This window comes from Cibotium barometz, chromosome 42, assembly GCF_041138505.1.
Source record: "Cibotium barometz isolate CiBa-2024 chromosome 42, ASM4113850v1, whole genome shotgun sequence".
Taxonomy (NCBI): domain Eukaryota; kingdom Viridiplantae; phylum Streptophyta; class Polypodiopsida; order Cyatheales; family Cibotiaceae; genus Cibotium; species Cibotium barometz.
Genome location: NC_141087.1, coordinates 40,343,578 through 40,369,475, shown reverse-complemented (window position 1 = coordinate 40,369,475; position 25,898 = coordinate 40,343,578). Strand labels below are relative to the sequence as shown.

Below are 25,898 nucleotides of genomic sequence, written 5' to 3'. Positions count from 1 at the left end.
CTGCAAGTCCACATCATCCCATTTTTTCAACACTACGAATGTCACCAGGTCTCTAGAGAAGCTGCATAATGGGAGGGCAAGAGATCGTGAGGATTTATGAGCGGATCACTTTGCACATGGACACCATGTTTTAGCCTCCATTCTAGCAAGCTTATTTAATAGAGCAATATGTGAAGGCTTCCCCCCTTGTTGGATCACCAACACCATCGTTCCCATTGATAAAGCGGGGACCTCAGGGATCCCAATAACTATTGGACTATTATGATCGATCATAGTATGGCAAGATCTATGGGACAGTGCTGGAGGACATAATCAGCTCTGTGACTGAGTATCTGGGTTACATGGCAGTTGGTCAGGGTGGTTTCAAGAGAGATTTCTCCACATTGGACCATATGTTCTCTACGGGCTCTCATAGAGGAAACATGATCACGGCGGAAGCATGTGTATTGTTGCATGGATTTCCACAAAGCTTCTGGTTCGGTCCCTCGATCCTGGCTCACTGGACGCTTGCAACAGCTCTAGTTACCACATGATGCAATTTTGGCCCTTAAGTGGGTAGATTGGGACCCAATTTGGTGTCGACTCTTCATATTCTTTCTCTATATCTCTATCTCTTGTGAATAAAGATCATGCTCACTAACGTAAAGGTATAAAGAAGGCCTTGCTGTGCGTTACACAATCATACCGGTTGCATGCTACATTGGTATCAGCGCTTCTGATTGTGACCCAGCTTGGCTACCTATAGTGAGCATTCTGTGAATGGTAAAACTGAGGTCAAGAAAAACCACCTAGCCATTAACCACGCCAAGAGAAGAAGAAAGAAGCTTCAAAGAAGACACCACCATATAAGAAAGTGTCCACGAAGACACCACTACAAAAGAAAGTGTCCAAGAAGACACCACAAAAGAAGAAACACTTCGGCAAAGCACCAAAGTTTTTCTTCAAGGCTACTAAAGTTACAACTTTGGTAGGCAAAAGAAGGAAAAAAGTCTTAAGAGCAGCCTAAAGAGCAGGGTCCCCCAAATCACATGCTTCTTCTAATGGTGCAACAAAGACGCTGAGAACTTGCTGAGGTTTGAAAGGTTGAGGAAGCCAAACGTAAGACCGGCGCCGGGCAGAACACTCGGCTCTAGAAGACCAACACAAGCTTGATTGGGAAGCCATGCAACTCTAGCGTTAGGAGAAACTCGCAACCTTGAAGGTCAGTCTAATCGCAACACTTTCCAAACTGGCACGTGGTCCCAGTTCCTCCACTACCCCATCCACCACTGTCATCTAAGCTTAACCCTACTACATCAAGTATGATGGTAAGTGTGATCATCCTGCATTCACTTAATTTATACATCAATTTGTTGCATATTTTTCATTGGCTAAGATTGCAAATTCTCAAGACAAAGTCCATTTGGCGGCTGTGTATCTCATTGGGGAAGTCGTTACTCGGTGGTAGCATTGGTTAGATGTTCATATAGATCCACCACTGCTTTGACTTTTTACTTTACGTTTCGGATACCTTTGTGTTCAACCTCAAAGCCAGATTCTTCCATCCCAATACATGACTAATTTGGAGGATGAGTTTTACAAACTCTCCCAGAATGTGTCCCTAGTGTTGACCTATTCTAACAAGGTCATTGCCATGGCAAAACAATTGGGGAAGTCGGAAGAAGAGAACTTGGAATAGTTTCGCAGGGAGTTGGATACGAACATACGGTTTCTATACGGAATTTCGAGCTTGAGTCATATGACCGGCTTTGACTCTAGCTTAGAATTAGGAGATGATGCTGAACAGAGGTAAGTGCAAGCAAGTTTAGACAAGCCCCAAACCCCAGCAGTGCAACAGTCATCATCCTAGTCGAGTAAGGGAGCACAAAACAATAAAGACAATAAGGAAACAAGTCTCAGAGCAACTCAGGGAGCAACTCAGGCGAGAAGAAAGGTGCCTGACGAGAAGGCCAAGGAGGGCATTACTAGAGGTTAGCCACATGAGCACATGCGGTACCAAGCAGCGAACTGATATGTCTTCTACCATCAAGTGGGTCATGGTTTGAAGGATTGTATACCAAGTGGTAGGCTGAGAAAGTCGCCAAAGCATCATCCTCTATAGTGGCCACCACCGAAGCTACCCCTAGCCCTCCTGTTAAAACCCTAAGATCTCTCTAGATAATTGTTATGCATAAACATTCATAAATCAGGCATAAACTCAACCACCCAACCACCCCCGAGCCCAAGGGATGCACACATGAATAATAATGAAATACATCATACCTCTACCTTGATGTCCCATACCATCAAGAGGTATAACTCCAATCCAATAGCATGTAGCTATAGTGTGAAATGGTAGAAGAGTAGATATGAACCTCTACACAAGAGAGCATAACATAGCCTTGGCCTCATGGAGCCCAAACCTCCAAGCCCCCTTGAGTGTGTCCCATACCCCTATTATATAGGAGGTACTAAGCGAGAAAAGATAGGCACTTCTTCATGATGCCCCTGATTCTCTTGTTGAGGGTCATTGTGGCATCAAGAGTACCTTGGACAAGTTAGGTTGGTTATTCTATTGGCTAAAAATGAGAAGGGACATCTACTAGTATGTCTAGACATGGCAAATTTGCTAAAAAGTGAAGGTTCTATTGGCATATTACTTGGTTGTAGTGCCACATATGAACATTGCATAACTAGGGGAACTTTTCCCCTTTGGGTTTTTCCCCCTAGCACACTTGGTGTGAAAGGACACCCACCTATTTTATGTTTATTTGTATTGTGGGTTGACTTCTCAGCTTCACACATTCCAATGCAATCCACAACTTTGCATCTCTATCTATCACCATCTCTATGTACTGTGTACAGGTTTTCTTCTGTGTGTAACCCTAGCTCCCATGAGCCAACAGTGGTATGAGAGCCCTGACCTAATCCCTAATCGCCATCTCCCATGCTTCGGCCCGCACCCTATCCCACAACACCCTTGCCGTCGCTGCTTCTTTGCTGAGACAATTAGGCTCCCGTCCCCTCTCTTGCCTTGTGGTATCAGCTATGCTTGGAGATTCCAACCACTGCACACTCAGTATCACATTGGGGCTTTTGTCTGCAGATGACATTTTGCTAAAGAATCCAGCTGTTGCAAGCAACTTGCATGCAGAACTACTACAGAGACACACACAATCTTAGAGGTATTTTTGGATTTCTATTTTTGGGGCTTTTGTTGATTGCATGCTTCAAGGTGCAGGACTCAGTAAAATTTGAGGCTTTTTTGAAATTCGTGCTTAATTGCACAATTAGAGCTACGAGACGGGGAACACATAATTTTGGGGCTTTTGTGATTTACGTGCAATTGGCACAAAATTGAGCCCATTGGTGCATAAAAATTTGGTGCTTTTCGCGTTTATGTGCAATTGGCACGTCGTACAGCCCATTGGTGCACATAAATTTGGTGCTTTTCGTTCTAGAGGTGTTGTTTGGATATTTGTGCAGTGAATGTGCAGGGATTTGCATTGCAAGTATCATCAGGACACTCCAAACACTTTTTGTAGTCTTGTATTTGGGGCAAAAAGTTTGCTTAGGAACTTGTGATTGCCTGGCATGGCACTCCGGTCTAGTAGCTTGGGGACTTTACACATCCCCTCTTGCTTATCTTGATGACGGGGCTACCGTTGCTTTTGGGCAAGTCGTCTCAACAATGTTGGATCTTTCTTCTAGAACTTCCCGTCACCTCTTGGAGGGTCTTCTGCACCGGGATCTAGAACTGCTGCCTTCTTGGAATTTGTCTTTACTTGTTGGCAATTATCCATCGGGAGCAGACGATAGATTCCTTCTTCTTCTTGATCCATCTTGAAGGTGGACAAGGTCTTGGCTTTCTTCTAGATTGTCTTCGTGCTTTCCTCCTCCAACTGCTGAACGAGGGGGCACTCTAAGCTTAATGTTATTTTGTTTTTCTTCTTCTCTAGAATGCGAGAGTTATATCAAACTTGCCAATGCTATAATAATAATAGTAATATGTTGTACATCATGATAATTGGTGCATATGCCCTATCAACTACCTTTTTGTTGTAATAATATGTTGTACATCATAATAATTGGCGCATATGCCCTATCAACTACCTTTCTATCTTTAGTGGTGCATATGCCCTATCAACTACCTTTTTGTTGTAATAATTCTTTCCATTTGTTATGATCCTTAGTGCTAGGCTTCATTATGGCTGAGTCTGCCTTGCATCTTCGGAGCTCTGACAGAAACAGACCTTTGTATGAATGTGAGTGTGTGTGCGCATGGGGGGTGTGGGAGCATATATTGATACCAAGTTCTACACCCACTATTGGGCACTGATGATGTTAGTGGGGATGTTGATGGGGAGAAAACAGAATTAGGGTTAGAGTTCATTCATGGGAGACATACACAGAGAAGCAAGGGAGAGAGAGAGAGAGAGAGAGAGAGTTGTGGGGATAAGTCAACTCATGAGGCATGAGTGTGTGACTCCCCTATCACACATGTATATTGCACTAGTACACATAGTGCACTTAGTACATTAAAAGTACTAAGTGTACTATGTACTATAACTTATGGGCTTGTACACACTATAAGGGTGGGCATAACGCCTTTACCCCAACAACCTCCCACTTAAAGGCAAAGTGCCCTTAAGTAAAGGAAAAGAAAAAATCAGCAATAATATACAAGGCCATATCAAGGCTGAAACTGGCCTCATCCAATGCCCATCAAGTGTCTGCAATGAGCAAACCGCTCCGGAGGCAAACTCTTCGTCAGCAGATCAGCCGGGTTGTCATCCGTATGAATCTTAACAAGCTGAATTTGCTTGTTCTCTATCACCTCTCTGATGAAGTGATACTTCACATCCACATGCTTCGTCTTTGCATGAAAGACAGGGTTCTTTGCCAACTGGATGGCACTCTGACTGTCACAATGCAACAATGGAATATCCCCTGTATAGCCCAAATCAACCACTAACCGAGATAGCCATAATGCCTCCTTGCAAGCCTTTGTGGCTGCAATATACTCGGCCTCTGTAGTAGATAAGGCTGTGCACTTCTGCATCCTGGATATCCATGACACAGCACCTCCTGTGAATGTAAATACATAACCGGTAGTAGACTTCCGGTTATCTGGATGACCGGCATAATCCGAATCCGTGTAACCATGCACTAATGCATCCTGTTTGCCAAAGCAAATGCACATATCCTGTGTGCCCTTCAGGTATCTCATGACACCTTTCACTGCTTCCCAATGCTTCTTGCCAGGGTTGGCCATGTATCTAGAAACCACTCCCACTGCAAATGCAATGTCTGGCCTAGTAGCAACCATGGCATACATGAGACTGCCACAAGCTGAAGCATACGGAATCTTGGCCATATCAGCCCTGTCTCTATCCGACTGTGGGCTGTCCATAGCACTGAGTTTCACATATGGAGGCAAAGGAGTACTAGCTTTCTTCCCCCCGTCCATATTGAACCTCTGCAAGACTTTGCCAATGTATTCCTTCTGAGACAAATACAACACATGCTGATTTCTGTCCCGAAGTATCCGCATACCCAAAATGTGATTTGCATCACCCAAATCCTTCATATCAAAGGTTTCATGCAGCCTCTTCTTCAAGGCATCCATCTCTTTACGAGATTTCCCGGCAATCAACATATCATCAACATACAAGATGAGGATCAATAGACTGCCATCCAAAGCTTTCTTGGTGTACAAGCAGTGATCTATGTCACTTCTCCTGAATTTCTGGGATTTCATGAATGTATCAAATTTATGATACCATTCTCTTGGTGCCTGTTTGAGCCCATAAAGACTCTTTTTCAGCTTGCATACAAGCTTCTCCTTTCCACTCACTGCATAACCCTCTGGCTGCTGCATATATATCTCCTCATGGAGATCACCGTGAAGAAAAGCAGTCTTCACATCCATCTGAATCAAGTCCAGATCATCATGTGCAACCAAAGCCAACACAGCTCTAAGTGTGGTCATTTTGACCACTGGAGAGAAGATCTCATCAAAGTCCACACCGTATTCCTGCTTAAAGCCCTTAGCCACTAACCTGGCTTTGTATCTTGGCTTTGCATCTGATGCAACTTTGAGCCTGTATACCCACTTGCATGGCAAAACCTTCTTGCATGCAGGCAAATGCACCAACTTCCATGTTCCATTTTTGTGCAGAGAATCCATCTCTGACTTCATGGCACGCTCCCATAGAGCTTTGTCTGCCCTCTGTAAAGCCTCTTTATAACATGAGGGCTCCCCACAGTCAGTGAGCATCAAGTAGTCAACCCCTGGAACAAACCTGTCAGGGGCTCTGGAGGGTCTAGTGGACCTCCGTACCCAATGACCATCATTTGCAGGTTGCTGTCCAGCCTGCATATCACCTATTGGTGGCTCCTGTTCCATGCCATAAGGCTGAAATATAATGCCCGGTATCTCCTCTAACTGTGGTATATCCATAGGGATATCTTCTGCCATCTCTGGCTGTCCATTTGGACCATTTTCAGCACCATTTAAGGGTTGGTTTTCCTGCTGTAATGGCTGATTTACAGCCCTTTGTTGTTGTCCATGATGTCCATCATCATCAAAGATGACTCTGCCAGGCTCCTGTTGCCTTGCAGGCTCCTTATACATGCATGTTTCATCAAAAATGACATCATTGCTGCGTATGATCTTTCTATTCATGGGATCCCAAAGTCTATACCCCATTTCACCTCTGTCACCATATCCTAGGAATATGCATTTGTGAGACTTAGGATCAAGTTTGGTGCGCATTTCCTTGCGTATGTGCACGTACGCAACGCAACCAAACACTCTCAAGTGCTTGTATGACGGAGGCTTCCCTGTCCATACTTCCTCTGGCACTTTTCCACCAAGCCTCGTGTTAGGTGACCTGTTTATAAGGTGAACGGCTGTCATAACAGCTTCAGCCCAAAAACCATGAGGTAATGCAGCATGTGACAACATAGAACGGACCTTCTCCTGAATGGTCCTGTTCATCCTCTCTGCTGTCCCGTTTTGTGGAGGATCATAAGGAGTAGAGAGCTCCCTCTTGATGCCTTTAGCATCACAAAAGTCCTAAAACTGTTTGGACGTATACTCTCCACCATTGTCGGAACGCAAAGCCTTCAGTGTTTTGCCAGTTTGATTCTCAACAAGAGCAACAAACCTCTTAAACACTGAGAATGTATCACTCTTCAAGCGAAGAGGATAGACCCACACCTTGCGTGTGGCATCATCAATAAAAGACACACAATATTTTGCCCCTCCCAAAGAAAGCTGAGGCATCTCACATACATCTGTATGCACAAGCTCTAACTGAGCATCTTTCTGTCCAAGAGCTTTCTTGTGGGGGCACTGTAGTTGCCTACCATATATACAATGCTCACAAAACTGAAAACTTGAAAACTTTAGAGAAGGCAAGTAACCCAAACGAGACAATTGCTCCATTCCCTTGACACTCATGTGTCCCAACCGGCTATGCCACATAGAAATTTCCGGCAGCTCGGTTGCATTTACATTAGCATGGTGACAAACACCTGCATGCATAAAGTAAAGAGTGTCCACCTTAGAGCCTCTGGCAACAACCAGTGAGCCCTTACTAATTTTCCACTTTCCACTACCAAATGTGGTAACATAATCAGCATCATCAAGCTGTCCAGTAGAAAGCAGATTCTTTTTGATCTCAGGCACATGCCTGACATCATGGAGCATAAGCTGTGAGCCATCTGAAAATACAAGTCTTACATCACCTCTGCCAAGTATCTTGCATGCATGGTTATCACCCAAATAAACCACTCCTTCATTGCCAGCAGTGTACCTGACAAACAAGTCTCTGCAACCTGTGACATGAAAGGAGGCACCTGAATCAATGATCCATGAGTGCATACCATGACCACCTGTAAGAAGTGAATGGGCATCAAGTGAAGAAGTAAATAGGACCTCATCCTCACTGCCACCTGCATGTGACACATTGATTTCTTCTATCTTGACTCCACTTTTGCCCTTTGGCTTTACATCTTTGGCTTCATCCTTGTCTTTGTCTTTGCCTTTTCCCTTTTCCTTTTGATCATTTTTCCATTTGTAGCATTGCTTTTTAATGTGTCCCTTCTTGCCACAATAATGGCATTCCAAATCCTTTTTGGAGCGAGACTTGCTCCTTCCCCTTTCTTGGCTTTTCCCCCTTTGCTGGGATCTCCCACGTGCATTCATTGCATTGGACTTTCCAACAGAGTTGTTTTTCCTGTTCATCTCTTCTTGAAGAAGAGCACCCTCAACATCTGCATATGACAGCATAGCATGCGAATTGCTAGTGGCTGTCCTGAATGTGTCCCAACTCTCTGGCAAAGTGCATAACAAAAAAGTGGCTTTGAACTCATCGTCCATTGCCAACTTTTGATTAATGACCTGGCTGACAACACCATTAAACTCATTGAGATGGGCTGTCATAGATGCCCCTTCCTTCATCTGAAGACCTATGAGTTTCTTCAACCAATACACTTTGCTTGAGGCACTTTGTTGGGCATACAAGTCCTGCAATCTCTGCCACATTCCCCAAGCTGTCTTCTCTTCACGAATGCTGAAAAGTAATGAGTCTGACACAGACAACATGATAGTAGATCTTGCCAGCTCATCCATATCTTCCCACTCTTCAGCTGTAAGAGAAGCGGGCATCACACCCCTTTCTTTGATAGGCTTGTGCTGCTTTTTCTGGAGCAACACATTGTAGCACTGGGTTTGCCAAATATCATAATTATGCGAGCCTTCAAGCTTCTTGATGTGAAGCAATGAAGAGCTCTCACCTGTGGTTGCCATAGCAATATGCAACCTTTAATGCCTGACTCCCTGCAAATGTGCAAACACTGCACCAAAAGCACACAAAGTGCTCACAGTTTTTCTCCCAAGCTTTATCTCCCACTGCGGAAGCAAGAATGCAACTTTTCTCCCACTTTATGTGATGAAAACACCAAAATCTGGTTGCTGCAGATTTTGGACAGCACCTCAAATGTGCTCTTTTGCCCTTCCAAAGTACTGTACAGCAGTACCAAGTGCTCACCAATGATGTACCAAACCTGTCCCGGCAAGTACAGCAGCTAAAATTGAACCTTTTGGTCACTCAAAACAGTGTACAGCCATGCCAAAACTTGCACAAAGCTGTGCCAAATCTGTACCAGCAGGTACAATAGCAATAAATGCTCTCCTGGCTGTCCAAACGAGTAAAAATCAGACTTTTACAGTCCCGTACACTGCATAAAACAGTCCCGAATAGAAATTGGGCAAAAGCCCCTTGACTGCAAGCTGATTTTTGAGGATTCAAGGCATAAATGTCTTGCCTGCTGCTTTGCCAAGCTCAACAAGCATACGAACTTGAAAAGCCCCTTGATTTAAGATCAATTGCTGATCATACATGGTACATTGACGCACATGAAGGCATCCAGAGTGTTCACGATGCTTCCCCCTGGCCACATATACATCCAATACATGAATGCCCCTTGATTTACAGGCACATTGAGTGCTTGTAAGGCATCAACACATTATCCACAGCATCAAATGCGATTGCCTGCATGCAAATCAACCAAATCGGCACAGAAGCCCCTTGATTTGCACTGCAATCTGCTGCAATTTTGCCCAAATGTGCGATTTTTCACATCATACAGCATGTATGAGTGCTTAATTGCACAATTACATCAAAAGCCCCAAATTTCGACATCCAATTTCCTGCAAATTGAACCTGATTGTGACCAATGTCACCCAATTTTGCCAATTTTGCTCAAAAATTGAGCAATTGGGCACCTGTACCTGCTCAATTGTTGATTGTACTTGCTCAATTGCAAATCCCAAAAAAAAATTGAGAAAAATACCTTGTAATTTTCTGATTTTTCTTTTTGTTGCAGGAAAATTGTGTTTGATGAATTTTTGCTGCTGTTGTGCAGAAATGGGCAATATGATCCAGGTGCTCAAGTGGTGAGAACCTTGAGGGCCTGCGTGATTGCAAAGGAGTGCAGAGCGGCCAGAAGAAGATGGTTGCTTGTAGCAAGAATCATTTGATGCAAGAATCGGCCGCTTCACTAGTGGGAGATCAAAAGGTGATGGCGAGCTGCAATGGAGCGCAGCACCAAAAAAAAACGCTGACCCGACTCCTCTTCGCGCTACGGGTATGTCATAGGCGTGTTCGCCTGTTGAGTGCCACCTCCTACTCACGCTGAAGGGCCACCCGCTTCGCCTGGTTTACTCGCTGCTGAGCGCCAACTTTGCTTCGCCTAGTAGTGCTGAACTGCAGATGACGTGATAGCCTTCGCTTCACGTTCGCCTGACGTATTCGCTCGACTGCTCACACTCGACCTCCGCCTTCGCCTGTGTTGCTTTCGCCTAGCGCATCTACGCCCAGCGCTCGCTCACGCTTCGCCTGGCTGCTGATGTCTTCGCTTAGCGCCAGTGGGCAGCCCGCCTGGCTGCTGGGCAGCCCTCGCTTGGCTGCTGGGCAGCTGGGGCAGTCCACGCTGCTGGCTGCTCTCTCAACCCACCTGCCTGCGACTGGTCACACAGTCGATCAGTAACCAGCGCTGCACAAGGGCGACCAGCGACAAGTTCTGATGCAGCACGCGCCTGTTCTCTGCAGCGACAAAACCCTAGAAAAATAACTAGCTCTGATACCAGTTGATGGGGAGAAAACAGAATTAGGGTTAGAGTTCATTCATGGGAGACATACACAGAGAAGCAAGGGAGAGAGAGAGAGAGAGAGAGAGAGAGAGTTGTGGGGATAAGTCAACTCATGAGGCATGAGTGTGTGACTCCCCTATCACACATGTATATTGCACTAGTACACATAGTGCACTTAGTACATTAAAAGTACTAAGTGTACTATGTACTATAACTTATGGGCTTGTACACACTATAAGGGTGGGCATAACGCCTTTACCCCAACAACGGCGCATCTACGCCCAGCGCTCGCTCACGCTTCGCCTGGCTGCTGATGTCTTCGCTTAGCGCCAGTGGGCAGCCCGCCTGGCTGCTGGGCAGCCCTCGCTTGGCTGCTGGGCAGCTGGGGCAGTCCACGCTGCTGGCTGCTCTCTCAACCCACCTGCCTGCGACTGGTCACACAGTCGACCAGTAACCAGCGCTGCACAAGGGCGACCAGCGACAAGTTCTGATGCAGCACGCGCCTGTTCTCTGCAGCGACAAAACCCTAGAAAAATAACTAGCTCTGATACCAGTTGATGGGAGAAACTGAATTAGGGTTAGAGTTCATTCATGGGAGACATACACAGAGAAGCAAGGGAGAGAGAGAGAGAGAGAGAGAGAGTTGTGGGGATAAGTCAACTCATGAGGCATGAGTGTGTGACTCCCCTATCACACATGTATATTGCACTAGTACACATAGTGCACTTAGTACATTAAAAGTACTAAGTGTACTATGTACTATAACTTATGGGCTTGTACACACTATAAGGGTGGGCATAACGCCTTTACCCCAACAGATGTCATAGTATTTAGTCCATACTATGCATGATGGAGTTGATGGTTTTGTCTTGTGGATGACTTCCATGAGGTTATAAATTGCACTTTCTTATAAGGTGAATTTGGATATGTTCTTGGATTCATCTAGGTATATATAGTCCAAAATTACTATACTGTATTGTAGTACTAAAATCATATTCGATTATTGATATTTTAATAATACATGAAAATATAATAAATCATTTCAATATAACATGTATAATTGAAACTTTGTATTATGTATTACATGTCAATGTATTGTAGTTTAATTATGATGTTTCATTTTTTTTTCGTACACACCCGGGGCCCACTCAAGTGGGTGGATGATGTTTCATTTTCATTATTAGATATTACAAAAAATATAAGAAATTTTTTCTGTATGTTCAAGTAGTGGTGGTTTTCGAAGAAGGTGAAAAGATCTTTAAGTGTGTAGATTATTGATTGCAGTTTCATAAATCTATAAAATAAAATGATTTTTGGGGCAAAAAATAGTAAACAACATCCAAACCAATCACGTAGGAAAAAGAATACCCAAAGGCAGGCCTATGGTGAACCCTTCTCTTGGTGTTTTGGATTTTGTTTTTGGTGTTTTAGGAAGGGTGTGGCACCTCTCCTTTCCTGCTGCTCAAATTTCTGACAGCTTCAGGGTGGCTGCTTTGAGCTTCAGAGATGCAAAGACCCTTGACAAGGACTATTTTGTTTGCAGGTAACGGCATAAAGTTTACGAAGAAAGGGGAGGTGGTTGTTTCTGTGTCAATTAAAAGCAAAACTGTGGATGTTGTTGAGCTTCTTTTTGCCGTCAGAGATACTGGTAGGCCATATGTAGTCTTTAATCTTAAAAGTCTTGAATTCTTTTTGCCGTCAGAGATACTGGTAGGCTACAGTTATCTTTAACCTCAAAAGTCTTGAAATGTCAAAATTGTGGTTCCCATCCCCATTCTACTCTGGCCTCTAACATGCTCCAACTTGCTTTTGCAGGGCTGGGTATTCCTGAGGGCAAACAATCATTATTGTTTCAAGCTTTCTCCCAAGTAGATTCTTCTACACAGAGGTAACATGCTTTTTAGATACTTACAGTAACATGCCCTTGATAGTCCAGTTTTTTGTTTACATAACCCTGCTTTTTATTAAAGACTGAAACATGCTGTGGTTGCTGCAGAGTTTATGGAGGAACGGGGTTGGGCCTGGTTATTTCATCAAAGCTCGCTGCTGCAATGGGTGGAAAGATGTGGGTAGAAAGTGATGGAATGGAGGACCAAGGAAGTACTTTTTGGTTCACGGCCAGCTTCCATATACCCCCATCTGCTGGCACTTCGAAAGTTCGTCTATTTAAGGATGCCCTTGCACTTGTTGTAGATGATAATCAGACCAGCCAAGGAATGCTGGTAGACTTACTGAAGGTGATTGCCACTGCCATCTTGGAGAAATTTGGTTCTAAATCTGTTATTATGGATCTTTTTATCTCTAACCCTAGAAGCAAAAAGGGCCATCATTGGGGAGGGGGCCATTGTGCTTTAAGGATAACTTTCATCATGAAGATCACAAAATCCTAGTTTTATGACAATTTATATTTTTCTCCTTTTGGAGAGAAATGTGTGTGTGTGTGTGTGTGTGTGTTGGGGGGGGGGGCGGGAAGGGGCGCACAGATAGGGCTGTCCTCTCAGTGCCATAGTTACGGGAAACGGAAACGTTTCGGGAAACGGCAACGGGCGAAACGGAAACGTTTCGGGATTTTTTGAAAGGGCTGAAACGGGGAAACGCCACGTCGGCTGAGGGCACTTGAGGCTTGAGCGGCGAGCCTTGGGCACTCGGGAGGAGAAGACTTGAGCCTTGGGCAGTATGGAGGACACAAACCGGGCAGCAAGCAAGCAAGGGAGGAGCGGCGAACAGGCGGCGGCAGAATGGCGGGTTGCGCAGAAAAAAAACAGGTATATCAGGGTTCGCAGGCTGAAACGGCCCGTTTCCCCTCCGGCCCCTCCGGGGAAACATTTCGGACAGGTCTGAAACGGGGAAACGCGCCGTTTCCCCCCAGGGGAAACGTTCCCCCCAGAAACAGCGTTTCTGTCCTGAAACTGCCCCGAAACGGCGTTTCTGCTGTTTTTTCTCCTGAAACGTACGTTTCCCGTAACTATGCTCAGTGCCCTGCTATATGCCATTGCTCTTGTGCATGGATACGCTGTCTCACAGGATGGCCTGCTACATTATATTTCCACGGGGGACGGAAACGTGTTTGTGGCTCAAGCCTATGTCGATGATTCTTTCTTTTTTCCTTGGAACACAGTGCCTGATGTGAGGGTTCTCATGCAAGCTTTGTCACTTTATGGGTTGGTTGCTGGGCTGAATGTACTTCGCAAAATCAAAGCTGTTATCGCTGACAATCTATGATTGGCATAATAGATTAGTTTGGCTAGGACAAATTATGCCACCTAATCAGATAGTTAGACATCTTGGATATCCCATTGGATGGGATATCTTCCTCAAAGAAGAGACCAAGTGGGTGATGCATAAACTACATCGAATATCGGAAGCTGTCTACATGGCCATTGCATGTACATCGCAATCTATAATCATGGAGTATGTGCAATTCTATCTCCTTTTGCTGCCTTGGTCTCACAGACAAGACAGATTGACCTTTTCGTGTCTAAAGCCTTGGAATGCCTGTGGAAAACAAAAGCGGATAGAAAAGCCCTTCTTCTGATGAAGCGAGAATTGGTTTGCTTGCCTAAGATGCATGGTGGACTTAATATTCTCAATACCCATTATCATGTCCTCGCGAGGAAAGTGATATTTCTACTTGATTTTGTGGCACAAACAAAGCCATGGGCTCGCATGTGTGTGTCTCCACGCGTACAGAAGCATATGGACTTTGGGTCACCCGTTATGATGTTATAGTTTTTTGGACATTTTAATGGCAAAATCACGGGTTCTCCCTATGCTACTACCCTCATTCAAGACTGAAAAGCTTTGTTACACCACCTACATTGGTCCAGCCGACCCCCCAAACCAGGGAAACTCTTTGACTATGGAGAGCATTCATTGGAGTAGGGTGTTTGAAGTGCCTCTTGCATTATCCCAATGAAGGAAGGCCTATAATCTTTCCGTGCTTGGAATTCGCCACATATGGGATGCTATTGATGAGCATGGTATGGTGTTTTCATTTCCTCAAGCAGTCAGACATTGTCATTTGGTGTTGCATCATAGGTCGATTTGGAGGGTCGTTATGGAGATAATGCAACCATTGCAGCCAGTGCCTGTACTTCAAGAAGAAGCTTGACTCAGAGACTGGCTTTTTAATAGGCAACTCCCTGGATATACACCTCTTCCTTTTCATTAGCTCAGAGTTTCTAAGGCAAACAAGCTCGTTTTCCCCCCCCCCCCCCCCCCAAAGATTCATGTGCATGCGAATCATCTATCTTTTAGAAAAAGTGATCTATGTCATATCATAGACAAGGTCAAAGGGATGTGGATGAATGTGGTGAAGGCTAGGAGTTATCCCACATGCAAAGGCAAAGCCCATATGGTACTTGGACCTATATAAAGGGTCATTTCAATGTAATGAAAAACAACAATTCATTCTCAAGTACACAATCTCTTGGTCAAGTAAGTGCATCTTGTGTTGCTTTGTATTGCTTTTGTCATTTGTTTATAATCATGTTTAGCATTATGTTTGAGCCTCCTTAGGCTAGCCTAGCCCTAGATCCATGATTTCCAACATGGTATCAGAGCCTGGCAGGCTATGGCTTAGCTTAGGTTAGTGTTTAGATTAATGGTGGGTCTAGGATTACGAGGTGATTAAGACCTTACTTAGTTTTAGAGCTTTGCATTAGGGTTATTTCTCTTGTGAAGTGATGCCCATAAGTGAAGCGTTACTTAACAAGATTGCATTAGTCTTCATTTAGGGTCTCCATTGTTTTCCTCTTGCATTAGTAGAGAGCATTTTTCTCTATTCAAGATTAGGTCTCTCCAATAGCTTAGGTCTATCTCTCTTAGCTTAGCTTAGTATTTTTCACATCATTAGCATCACCATACCCATGGTCCAGAGATAGGCGGGCCGTTGTGCAAACACTCGATTGGATGATAGGCAATGGCATCTCAAGAGTCTACGGTGAAGTAAGCTGCAAAAAAGTGTGGTGATCACATGGTGGACGTGGATCTTCAATCGGCCTTTTATCGTCTGAGCAGCTATTTTCTGGCATGACCGGGCGCCCAGACACTGGACTACACCACAGCTCCTGACTTGCCAAATCTGCCTCCAAAGCGACCATGTCTGGCCCGTTGTGAGCGCCAAGAAACGCAGCATCAACTGGCTCTTTTTGCTCCTCACAGAAACCTTGGGCATATGCACATTAGAGCAGCTGAAATACTTCAGCAAACACACCCGCAAGCACAGAAGTGGTGCCAGCGAGGTAAGTGATGATCAGCACCCAGCAACGAATGCGCCAGAAGTTGCAGATACAATCAGCCGGAAGAGGGAGTGCTTGAAGCGAAGCAAGCGAAGCAAGCGAAGCGCAGTTGACCAGATCCGAAATCAGCGTGGAGCTCCTGACAGATTCGAAATCAACGCGCAGCGCCGGTGAAATAAAAGCTGGCCGTTTTTGCATTTGAAATAAAAGATTCTCTTTTATTTTTTTGAGACTAAGGTTTAAAAAAACCTTTAAGAGGTTCTTCCTATGGCACTTAAGGAAGGATGTTCTTTTACCTCTTATTTGGAAAATTCTCTGCATTATGCCGATGCCTCAAGGATGGGAATGCACGCACAGTCTATGAGCAATGTCAGGACGAAGAAGATGCTATGCAGAATGACGATGCAGATGAAGATGCAGACAGAGATGCAAAAATGGATGGAGACAAAGACGAAGATGTCAATGAAGATGAACAAGATGCTGTCTATGTTGATTATTATGTCATGACTCACATGTCATAATGACGAATGAATTATGCCCTCTCTTACCCAAATGTTTATGTATGGACACCTCTAACCACCGATGATGTAGGTTATGTGTTTTTATGATGCTCACAATATCTCTCAGTAGGCCATGTAGCCCTCAAGGGGGGATTGATGGGGAGTTGGGTCTCCATGACCAACAAATGATGATGATGATGCCCATGGATATGATGATGATGATGCTATGATGATGATGGGGTATGGGAGAGGAATGTTTTCATGTAGGAATGTTTTTCATGTCATGTCATTTTCTTTTCGCAATGTAGAAGCTATGCTCCCTATGAGCGATGCTAATTTCTTTTATGTACTGTAGAGCTATACTCCTTATGAGTTAAGCTTTTTCTTTCATGTAATGTTAGAAGCAAGGAAGGGCATTATGATATGCCATGATCAAGGAAGGGTGTTAGAAAAAGTGATCTATGTCATATCATAGACAAGGTCAAAGGGATGTGGATGAATGTGGTGAAGGCTAGGAGTTATCCCACATGCAAAGGCAAAGCCCATATGGTACTTGGACCTATATAAAGGGTCATTTCAATGTAATGAAAAACAACAATTCATTCTCAAGTACACAATCTCTTGGTCAAGTAAGTGCATCTTGTGTTGCTTTGTATTGCTTTTGTCATTTGTTTATAATCATGTTTAGCATTATGTTTGAGCCTCCTTAGGCTAGCCTAGCCCTAGATCCATGATTTCCAACACTATCGAGGATGTCTAAATCCTTGCCTTGGTGGAAAGCGGCATTGGGACGGATATGGAAGAGCAAATTTCCGCAACGATTGTTTCTATGGAGATGTTTTATGGATGTTTTTCTGTTGGGGATTCTTTTGGCACATACACATTGTTTTAGCCTCATGTAGGCGATGCTCTCACCCACGTGGGATAGTGCCCCATCTTCTGTGGTACTGCTCCCACTCTTGAGCCCTGCTGGACAAATTGTCAGGGCACCTACAGGCATGATTTCCAGGCAGACTTTTTGGGAGGCAGTTTTGACTTTTTGGTTGACTCTCTCCACCATTGCCTGGTTATGTAGTCTTTCTGGATTGGATGAGATTCTGGGCACTCTGGACTATCTACCATGTTCGGAATGAGCTGCTTTTTTTTTTTTGTTGTTCATGTCAACCGTTTTTCCTTCTTCTGTACATCACTTTACCAGTCTCTTAGAGATTCTTTTGATCTTGGAGAGCTCTCTTTTCCGTAGCTCGAAGTGTCTTCCCACTGTTTCTGATCTTTCTCATAGCTGTCCCACTCTGACAGCTATGAATGTATGTTACTTTTATTAATGAAGTAGTGGTTTCACATTAAAAAACGTGTGTGTGTGGGTGCAAGTATGCGCTCGATTAGTGTGCCACATATATGTGTGTAGACTGCGGGTATTGAAACCCGGATCTCTACTGTAACTCCAGGCAACACGCCAGTGGGGATGTGATTCTAGTTACAGTAGAAATTTAAAAGATTAAAGTTAACTTTTACATATAAATGAAGCTAAGAATGTGTTAAAGTCATAAGATTAAGGCTTATTTCTGAATAGTGACTGCATTCAACTTTTCAGAGCTGGGGGATGGTAGCAAATGGTGTGGGGAGTGTGGAAGCTGCTGAATCAGCGCTGCAAACAGCAGTTGAGTCTGGTTGGCAGTACAACGTGGTGTTGTTGGACATGTGGTTGGATGGAACAGATGCATCTGAGCTGGTTCACTTCCTTCGTGCAAGGCCCAACCTTCTGGCAAGATATTCTGGTTCAGCTGCACCCCTTCCAAGTCTAAGGGGGATCTGTGTGGAACCCTCTTCTGAAGAATTGCTGACCCAAAATGAGGATCTGGTAAACATGGCTTTTTCCTGTGTTGAGAAAGCTTCATCATTTCTATAGATCATTCCTAACAGAGAATTGTAAAAATTTCCTTCACCTAGTCAGGTACAGGCAGATCAGCCGGGTGCAAGCCGAAAGGGAACTCATGCATTGTTGGTTCATAATCAACTACATACTTCAGAAAGTGTTACTTCTGTTATCATGCTAACTTCTGTCAATCGCACAGATGCAACCAGGTACAGTAAAAGCTGCATGTTTGCTTATCAAGATTTTTTGAGCTTGGTCTCTCTTTGATTCTAATGATATATGGGGAAGCTTTCTTGTAGGTGCAGGGAGCTTGGTGTAAGCTGTCACACATCAAAGCCCATCAAGCGTTCCTTACTTGTGAGGCTATTACAGTCAACTCTTGGTACCCAAGATAAATTATCTGTCTTGGAGGTAAGCATGCTGTTGGTTGGGCCTTGTGGTATTGCAATTCGTGTGCTTAATGCCAATTTGATGTTGTGATAAACCTTTTTATCAAGTGTCTTGTTTGTTGGATATGTAGGGTAAGGTGCTAAAGGGGGGTGAAAGCCCTGGTAAAAGTCTACATATATTAGTTGCAGAGGATAACATTGTAAATCAACGGGTGGCTGTAATGCTGCTACAAAAATGGGGGCATACTTTTGTCCTGGTTCAAAATGGAGCAGAAGCTGTGGAGCAGTCTACCAAGGAAGCATTTGACCTCATTTTAATGGATGTGAGTTGCCTCCCTGTAATGCACTCGTCTGCTTAAAATGTAACAAATTTGGAGGTCTCACACATGACTATTAATGCGATTAACTCTTGAAATAAAGGCACACAATTTATCCACTTAAAACCACTGGCACACAAAGGCAATGGCTCCTTTGTATTGTAACAAACCACTTGAGACACATGTGGATAGGGTCATCTTTGAGACAATACGAACTATATTATTCTGCAACATTTCTTGCATGGAACACTAGTTGTCTGTGCAAATAATCAGTAACTCGAGCAGAAAGAGGAAGACCGAGCTTCTGATAATCTTGAGTGTACTTTTCTTTTTATGTGGCGATGCTGCTAGACCTAATCCCCTTCATTAATAGTGACATTATTCCTATCTGTCTGTTGCCCGTACCTGCTGCTGTCGTGCCTTCTGGGCCTACAGAAGACTTCACATCTTTAGTCATTAGAGTTACCAGGAGATGACCATATACAACCTCAAAAGCGACTCCCATGTGGATGCTTGAATTGTGTCATTGATTGTGCGCTCCAACAAAAGGAAGACTCTGCCGCATGCGCTCCGACTTGCCAGTTGAGCGCTTGAAGCACCCTCTCAGGGTGTGAATGATATATTACAATGCCTGTCTGGGTAGACAAATTTTACTGGAGTCCATCGATGACACCTCTGCTGCCCACAACCACATTGAGAGGCCCAGGGTGTGCCTTCCGCCTTCATCGAGGACTTCTAGCAGCGGAGCAGCTTCTGGCCGCCGAAGGTGACACTTTTTCTTTGGCTATTGGCCCACAGGAGCCCTGCAGTTGGCACTTGGCTTGCGATTGCTGGTGGGTGGCCGGGGGCTAGTTGCCGACCAGGGCTAGTTGCCAACCACCATAGCAGGGGTGAAACCCTACATACTACTACTAAATGTGCGTCTTGCACAAATCCCCCCTTAGTGGTAATGTGGATGTACAGAGAGTATAGGAAGTAAGCCCTAAGGTTTGCGGAAAGCTTCAAACTTTTCTTGTGGTGGAAGCACCTTTGTGAACGCTTCTACCAGGTTATCCTGAGACGGACAAAAGATAAGGCTGATGTCACTTGCATGTAGCCGCTCTCTCACATAATGATAGTGTACCTCAATGCACTTTGCCCGTGCATGGAACACGGGATTCTTGTATCCATTTGATGTCTATTGAGATATGATGATGATGTACACAGGTTTTGTCTCATAGGCCGTTTTTTGGCCTTTAGAAGACGTTAATAAATCTTTCTTTCTTTCTTTCTGACTATATGTGAGTATGGGTGTAGCATACTGTTGACATATACAAGTCTGCCAACAACCTTTTCAACCATACACACTCAACTCTATTTCTGTGTTTGCCATCTTTGTGCGCCATCTTCTTTCTCTGCCAGTGGATCAAAGTGGTGAGCTCTCTCTCTCTCTCACGTGGGATTCCCAACAAGTGGTATCAGAGCAAAAGGTTAGAGGCCTTGGTTCAGGGTGTTGCAGCTGTTGGCTCGATCACTTTGCATGTTGCTGCGGGTGTCTTTGTTGTCTCTCTGCCTGTCCCTGCTTGCCACACAGCTTAGCTGTGTGGGACTGGAGAGAGTGCCGCCTATTCACATACCTTCTGTAGCACCCATTCGCCACCCTTGCTCCATCTCTGCAGTGCTCAGTCGCCTCGCTCTTCCGCCTTTGCAGTGCCCAGTTGCCAGCTAGAACAGTCAGAACAACTGCCTCCTGTTGCCTAAAGAGTGTCGCCTGTTTTGTATCCTCCGCCACACAGTAGCAACACCCACATTGCAGTGTTGCCTTCCGTATTGCAAGATTTATCTCTGCAGGTGGGTCGCCAGGGAGGAGCCATGGGGGAGTGAGAGGAGCTGCCATGGGTAGAGGGAGGAGTAGTGGCCATCTGCATTGCCACATCAGCATCAGTGAGCAGCAAATCAGAGCCTGCAACTATTTGTCCTTGTGATCCATACATTCAGGAGCTTCAAGCTCATTTTCGGGTAAAAATTTCCGAATCTTTTTGTGAGTTTGTTTTTCAGTATCTCTCTCTGCAGGTTTTATGATCATAAAGTGCATCAACTCTTTCGGAAATAGTTTTTGCCAAAGCTGCAATGCCTCCTACTAATGCAGATCAAAGGAGGTGGGATTCTTGGGATTCACATGCAATGTCTTTGTTTGATAGCCTTGTCAGTGAAAAGGTCTAGCATCCGCACATTCAGTCACGTAGGACAGCCAAGAATGCATGGGATGAGGCTCGAGTCATGTACATGAAGAGAGCTGGATATTTTGTCCATGAGGATGATTCCATGATTGAGTATCTCACCAAAGTCAAGGATTTGAGAGAGCGATTGTTGAATATTGATGAGGTTATACTAGTCAGGCAGTTGGTCTCAACCACTTTGAACTCTTTGCCTCCTTCCTATCTCAATTTCCATATATCAATCTCTCAATGAGAGGAGGTGCCAATTCCATCAGCTTTGATGAGTTAGTGAGAGCAAACAAGAGCTAATCTTTTAGGTACCTGTGGTGGAGATCAGGCATTTTAAGGATAAGGGCAAAACCAAAGCTTTTGGGCATGGCGGGCATCGGTCCACTAAGGCTGGTTTTGGACAGCAGTTGTCTAGGGCTGTTTTGTCAGGAAAAAGTGATGATACTATTGTCATAAGCCAAGACATTACATTAGTGAGTGCGGGAAAAGACTTGCCGGTTTTTATAGGTTGGATACCTATGACAAACAACCACATCATGCATGCTCTTAGTTATTTTAGATACTTTATCTATGCAACCAGATGAATTATGGCATGTTAGGTTTTGGCATTTAAATTTTGGAAGTTTGATGGTTTTATAGAAGCATGGTATGGTGGAATGTATGCCCCACTTGCAGACACCCGTTGGTTGTGTCGAAATCATGGGGAATGACATTTCTATGCATGCCACATTGGCCATGCTCAAAAATGTCAAAATCTCTGAAAAATTAGGATTTCTTCTATGCTAGATAGAAGAACAACCTTCTCTTCTTCAACATTCACTCCTAGGCTTGAGAGTTGTTACAAAATGGAGCCAAGTTTGCTCAAGTGCTCTTTCAAGGTCTCTTCTTCACTCATTTTTAGACCAATCAATTTTTGCTTCAAAAAAACCTAGCAAATTTTCCAATTTGTCCCATACCTCATTGGCACTCTCGTTGAAGTCCATATGGTGAACAAGATGGTCGGACAATGCAAGCTCGATGAGAGTAATGGCCTTGTCATTTTGGTCTTGCGAGATTTGAATCTTTTCAGCTCCTTCATTGTTGCCTGGTAAATTGTCGGTGCCGTTGGCCACAGACCATAAAGTCCCTCATCTAATAAAGACGAAGCTTTGTTTGCCAGGTTGAGTTGATGCCATTTAACTTTTTTTCTCGAAACTTCCCTTGCTGCTCTCCATATTTGTGAAAAGCCCCACATTTTTTTAAAAGATCCACAAGCTTCAATGTTGCCCTAATATGCCCTAATGCCCATCCGCGTGGGGGGTTTGGGGGGGGGGGTGTGCATGATAGATGGCGGTGCTGCGTCAGAGTTGACGGGTGAAGCTGGCGCAAGTGGGCCGGCAGCGACTGTAGACGAAGGCGGTGGCGGTGGCAGCGGAGGCAAGAGCGGGAGCAAACTGGAGTGGTAAGCACAGGCAATGATGGTGCATCTTGGATAGGTACATGGTGACGAAGAGAATAGGTAGCTTGGATGAGAAATGCACAGCTCAGAGAAAAACGTAGTTGTGATGATGGCGGCAGCGAGAAAGCCACATCATTGATGACGGTGGAAAAAAACGTAGAGAGGACATGTGAAGTATAGCTAATGTGGCTCTGATACTATGTTATCATTCATGGTGCCAGGAGTGGAGCATGTGCAAAGAGAGAGATGGAGATTCAAGCCATGACGAGTTGGTGCGCAGAGAGAGAGAGAGAGAGAGAGAGAGAGAGAGAGAGAGCAATTAAGAGAGAGTTTGCACAACTCAAATGATGCTCATTGTTTAGAACCACCCAAGTAGACATGAAGCCTTATCTTTTAACCAAAACCAAATAAGGGGTGTTCACACCAACTAACTCCAAAATACCCAACATTCATCACTTCCTGGTTGAGACAGTGTGCAAGATTCAAATAAGGGGTGTTCACACCAACTAACACCGAAATACCCAACATTCATCACTTTCTAGCAATGGTTGAGACCCCGAATGGTGGAGGCCATATATGTGTTGTCCTACTTTGTTTCAGCCTTCAGGGGCCCGAGTCTTGCGGAGTCCCCCCTCAGATTATGGGCTACCCAGTGCACTACGTCTTCTTCATATGCCTCCCCCTAGACATAAGCTCCTACAAGGAGGTGGTGGCTCCTCTCGAGTCTGTGTCGTGCTGCATGACTGGTAAGAGCCAAGACCAGGGAGGAGGCGATGATCGCCACAACCAGGTTGGAAAAGCTTTGGAATGGTTGTTATCCAATGGGTTGGGGGGTGTGGGAGGAGGGTGAAAGAGAGGTAGCGGGGTTCTTTGTTGTTTCTTTTTTTAGAACGAAGAGGGGGGAGAGGGGGGGGGGATGAGGAAGAGGGGGAAACTGCCGGAGGGAATTGGGTCCTCAGAAGGGCCATTGGGGGGAGTTGGTATTGTGGGGGCCTGGTGGATGGCTGGGCTGGCAGCTCTGTAGGATATCCTCTTGATAAAGGCGAGTAACAGTTTGCAGTGGGAATCGTTACCTCAGGCTCCGCATTGGGAGATCGATGCCTCCTACATTGGACCCGCAGCCGACGAGTGCATGGTTTTTCACTCAAGCTGCTGTGCGCTAGAATGATAGTGAGGGAGCAGTGTGTGATGTGACCCATTTGCCTGCAGAGGAAACAGTGCTTGGGTAAGCCAGAAAACTTGCTTTGCTCCAAGAAATGGGAGTTGTCCAGCTGTGGGATCGCAAGGTTCCGAGAGGGATTCTTGGGAGAGGCAATGATCACTCGAATTGTAGGGAGGCCAGCTGCTGTGGCGGTGCATCCGAGGGGTCACAAGAACCTGTACGATGGAGTGCCCAATCGCTGGCAGAAGCTTAAAATATTCCTTGGGCGGACCTGGAAAGCAGTGAAATACCACAACTTTTAACGCTTTTGTATTTACTCCGTGAGGTGGAGGTGGGGCTTGTCGCCCTTGAGGCGGAAGACATTGTCAGGTGGTGGGGAGTTCAAATTTCATACAACATACAATAACATGGAGCTACACAGGCTGGGCAACAACTATTTAGCAGGCACTGGGGGACGATATGTCTTCTGACAGCATGGCATGTTATGTGGGCTCAATGCATGTGTATTGTTGGTATGATAGCAAGGAATCTTCTGCATGCAGCATGCTAAGATATCATCTTAAAGCCGTGTGCTCCCTTTAGAATCTACTCTACAAAGGTTTGTTTGATTTTATGTTAAGTAGGGTATTTCATGTTGTTTCGGGATTTAGTTTTCTCAGTCTTTAAAGCTAGAAACAGACTTTCATCTCACACTTTGCAGGTTCAAATGCCTGTTTGTGATGGATTCGAAGCGACTGCTAAGATCAGAGAATTGGAGAAGACCAACAACAAAGGTAGAAGCACCCTTATTGTTGCAATGACTGCCCATGCGATGTCAGGTGATGGGGATCGCTGCATTGCTGTGGGCATGGATTTCTATATCAGCAAGCCTTTGAATGCAAAGAAATTGCAGGAATTACTTGAGAATGTGGCTACAGGATCTTTCAAAGGAGGTACTGCTCATTCCTCATCTAAATAATGCATATCAATGTGGAAACCTCTTTTCATCCAGCTGAAGGACAATCACATGTATAGCCCGCCTTTTGTGGACAGGTGGGAAGTGGATGGGCTGTCGGTCCAGTGGCATTTCATTTTGATAGCAAGGGGGGCGGGTGGGGCTGTTTGTTTGTAACCAACATAATGCTTTCAGACAGGAATTTTGCATTTTATGCACTGGCAGATCAGTGTTCTGAGCAAGATTACAGGACCTTTCAGAGTATATGTCTGCCTGCCCAAGCAAATGGAAGCTTACAGTGTTGGAGCATCGAGTGTAAAGTGCAATATCTGACTTCTATACTTGCCTGTAGTTGCCTTTAATACATGCATGATAGGTTGGCCGGTCTACCAACTGATTCGGCACAGATTAGTTCTCAAGCCCATGTCAGAGCACCACCACCAGGCAGTCAAGATAGGTAATGGTCAGCAAAACCATGAGAGCTCTGAATACCCTTATTATCCTGGGCTATTTTATTTGAAGTGTAGCATGACCTACCTACAGGACCCATGTTTCATTGAAACCAGCAATAGTTTGTGTACACTTGGTAAAACATACCATAAAGTTGTTTTAAAGCAGCATGTTCTCTTCATAGCCAAATGAAATACACAGGTTATGTTTGTACTGGCTCATCCAATGAATGGGCCAAAAGTTTCCGTGTACAACTCTTAAATACTACAACTATGCTGTCCAGGCTAACCACTGCTGTTGAGTTTGAGAAGCCATAAATCATGAGTTCTCTGTAGGCATTGTCCATGGGGGAAATATCCCATAAGCATGTCACATTGTAGTAAGGTCTGTGAATATAACAAGGTTGTAAATTGTATTTCTAAGCTGTTAAAAGCAGTGGATGATGTATTTTTTAATCATATATGCGGTGACTAAGCACTGGCATTCCCAATTCTGTAACCCTTGGTAATTTGACAGGGGTTGTGCATTTGCCACATCAATAACTTGGTGAGCCATGATACACACTTGGGTGATATATTTATTTTTTCGGGGGGGAGTGGGTGGATTTGCTCTCAGGACTCTAGTCTAAAAGAAGTTTGTGAGAACTCTCGGTGTTGGTCCTCAGGCAGGTGCAGCTGATCCGGGCCGCAGTAGGGATTTCTTGTGTTTGCAGAGCTCTAGAAAGAGTCCTAGACATCTTTGGT

General features: G+C 44.7%; 1 protein-coding gene across 5 annotated transcripts in view; it reads left to right on the top strand.

Moving 5' to 3' along the window:
• Positions 1–25,645, top strand: part of LOC147614473 (uncharacterized) — a 47,768-nt gene extending 22,123 nt beyond the window's left edge. For 2 of the 5 annotated variants that reach the window (XM_086781012.1, XM_086781011.1), the window contains 9 exons: positions 12,186–12,290; positions 12,458–12,530; positions 12,639–12,879; positions 17,977–18,243; positions 18,337–18,467; positions 18,558–18,669; positions 18,779–18,970; positions 24,472–24,703; positions 24,804–25,645. In XM_086781012.1, coding sequence (XP_086637138.1) covers positions 12,186–12,290; positions 12,458–12,530; positions 12,639–12,879; positions 17,977–18,243; positions 18,337–18,467; positions 18,558–18,669; positions 18,779–18,970; positions 24,472–24,703; positions 24,804–24,847 — 1,397 coding nt within the window. In that variant the 3' untranslated portion in view covers positions 24,848–25,645. Of the gene's footprint in view, positions 1–12,185; positions 12,291–12,457; positions 12,531–12,638; positions 12,880–17,976; positions 18,244–18,336; positions 18,468–18,557; positions 18,670–18,778; positions 18,971–24,471; positions 24,704–24,785 lie in introns of all 5 variants that reach the window. The other 3 variants (XM_086781009.1, XM_086781008.1, XM_086781010.1) reach the window with 2 other exon arrangements.
• The last annotated feature ends 253 nt before the right edge of the window (positions 25,646–25,898 follow it).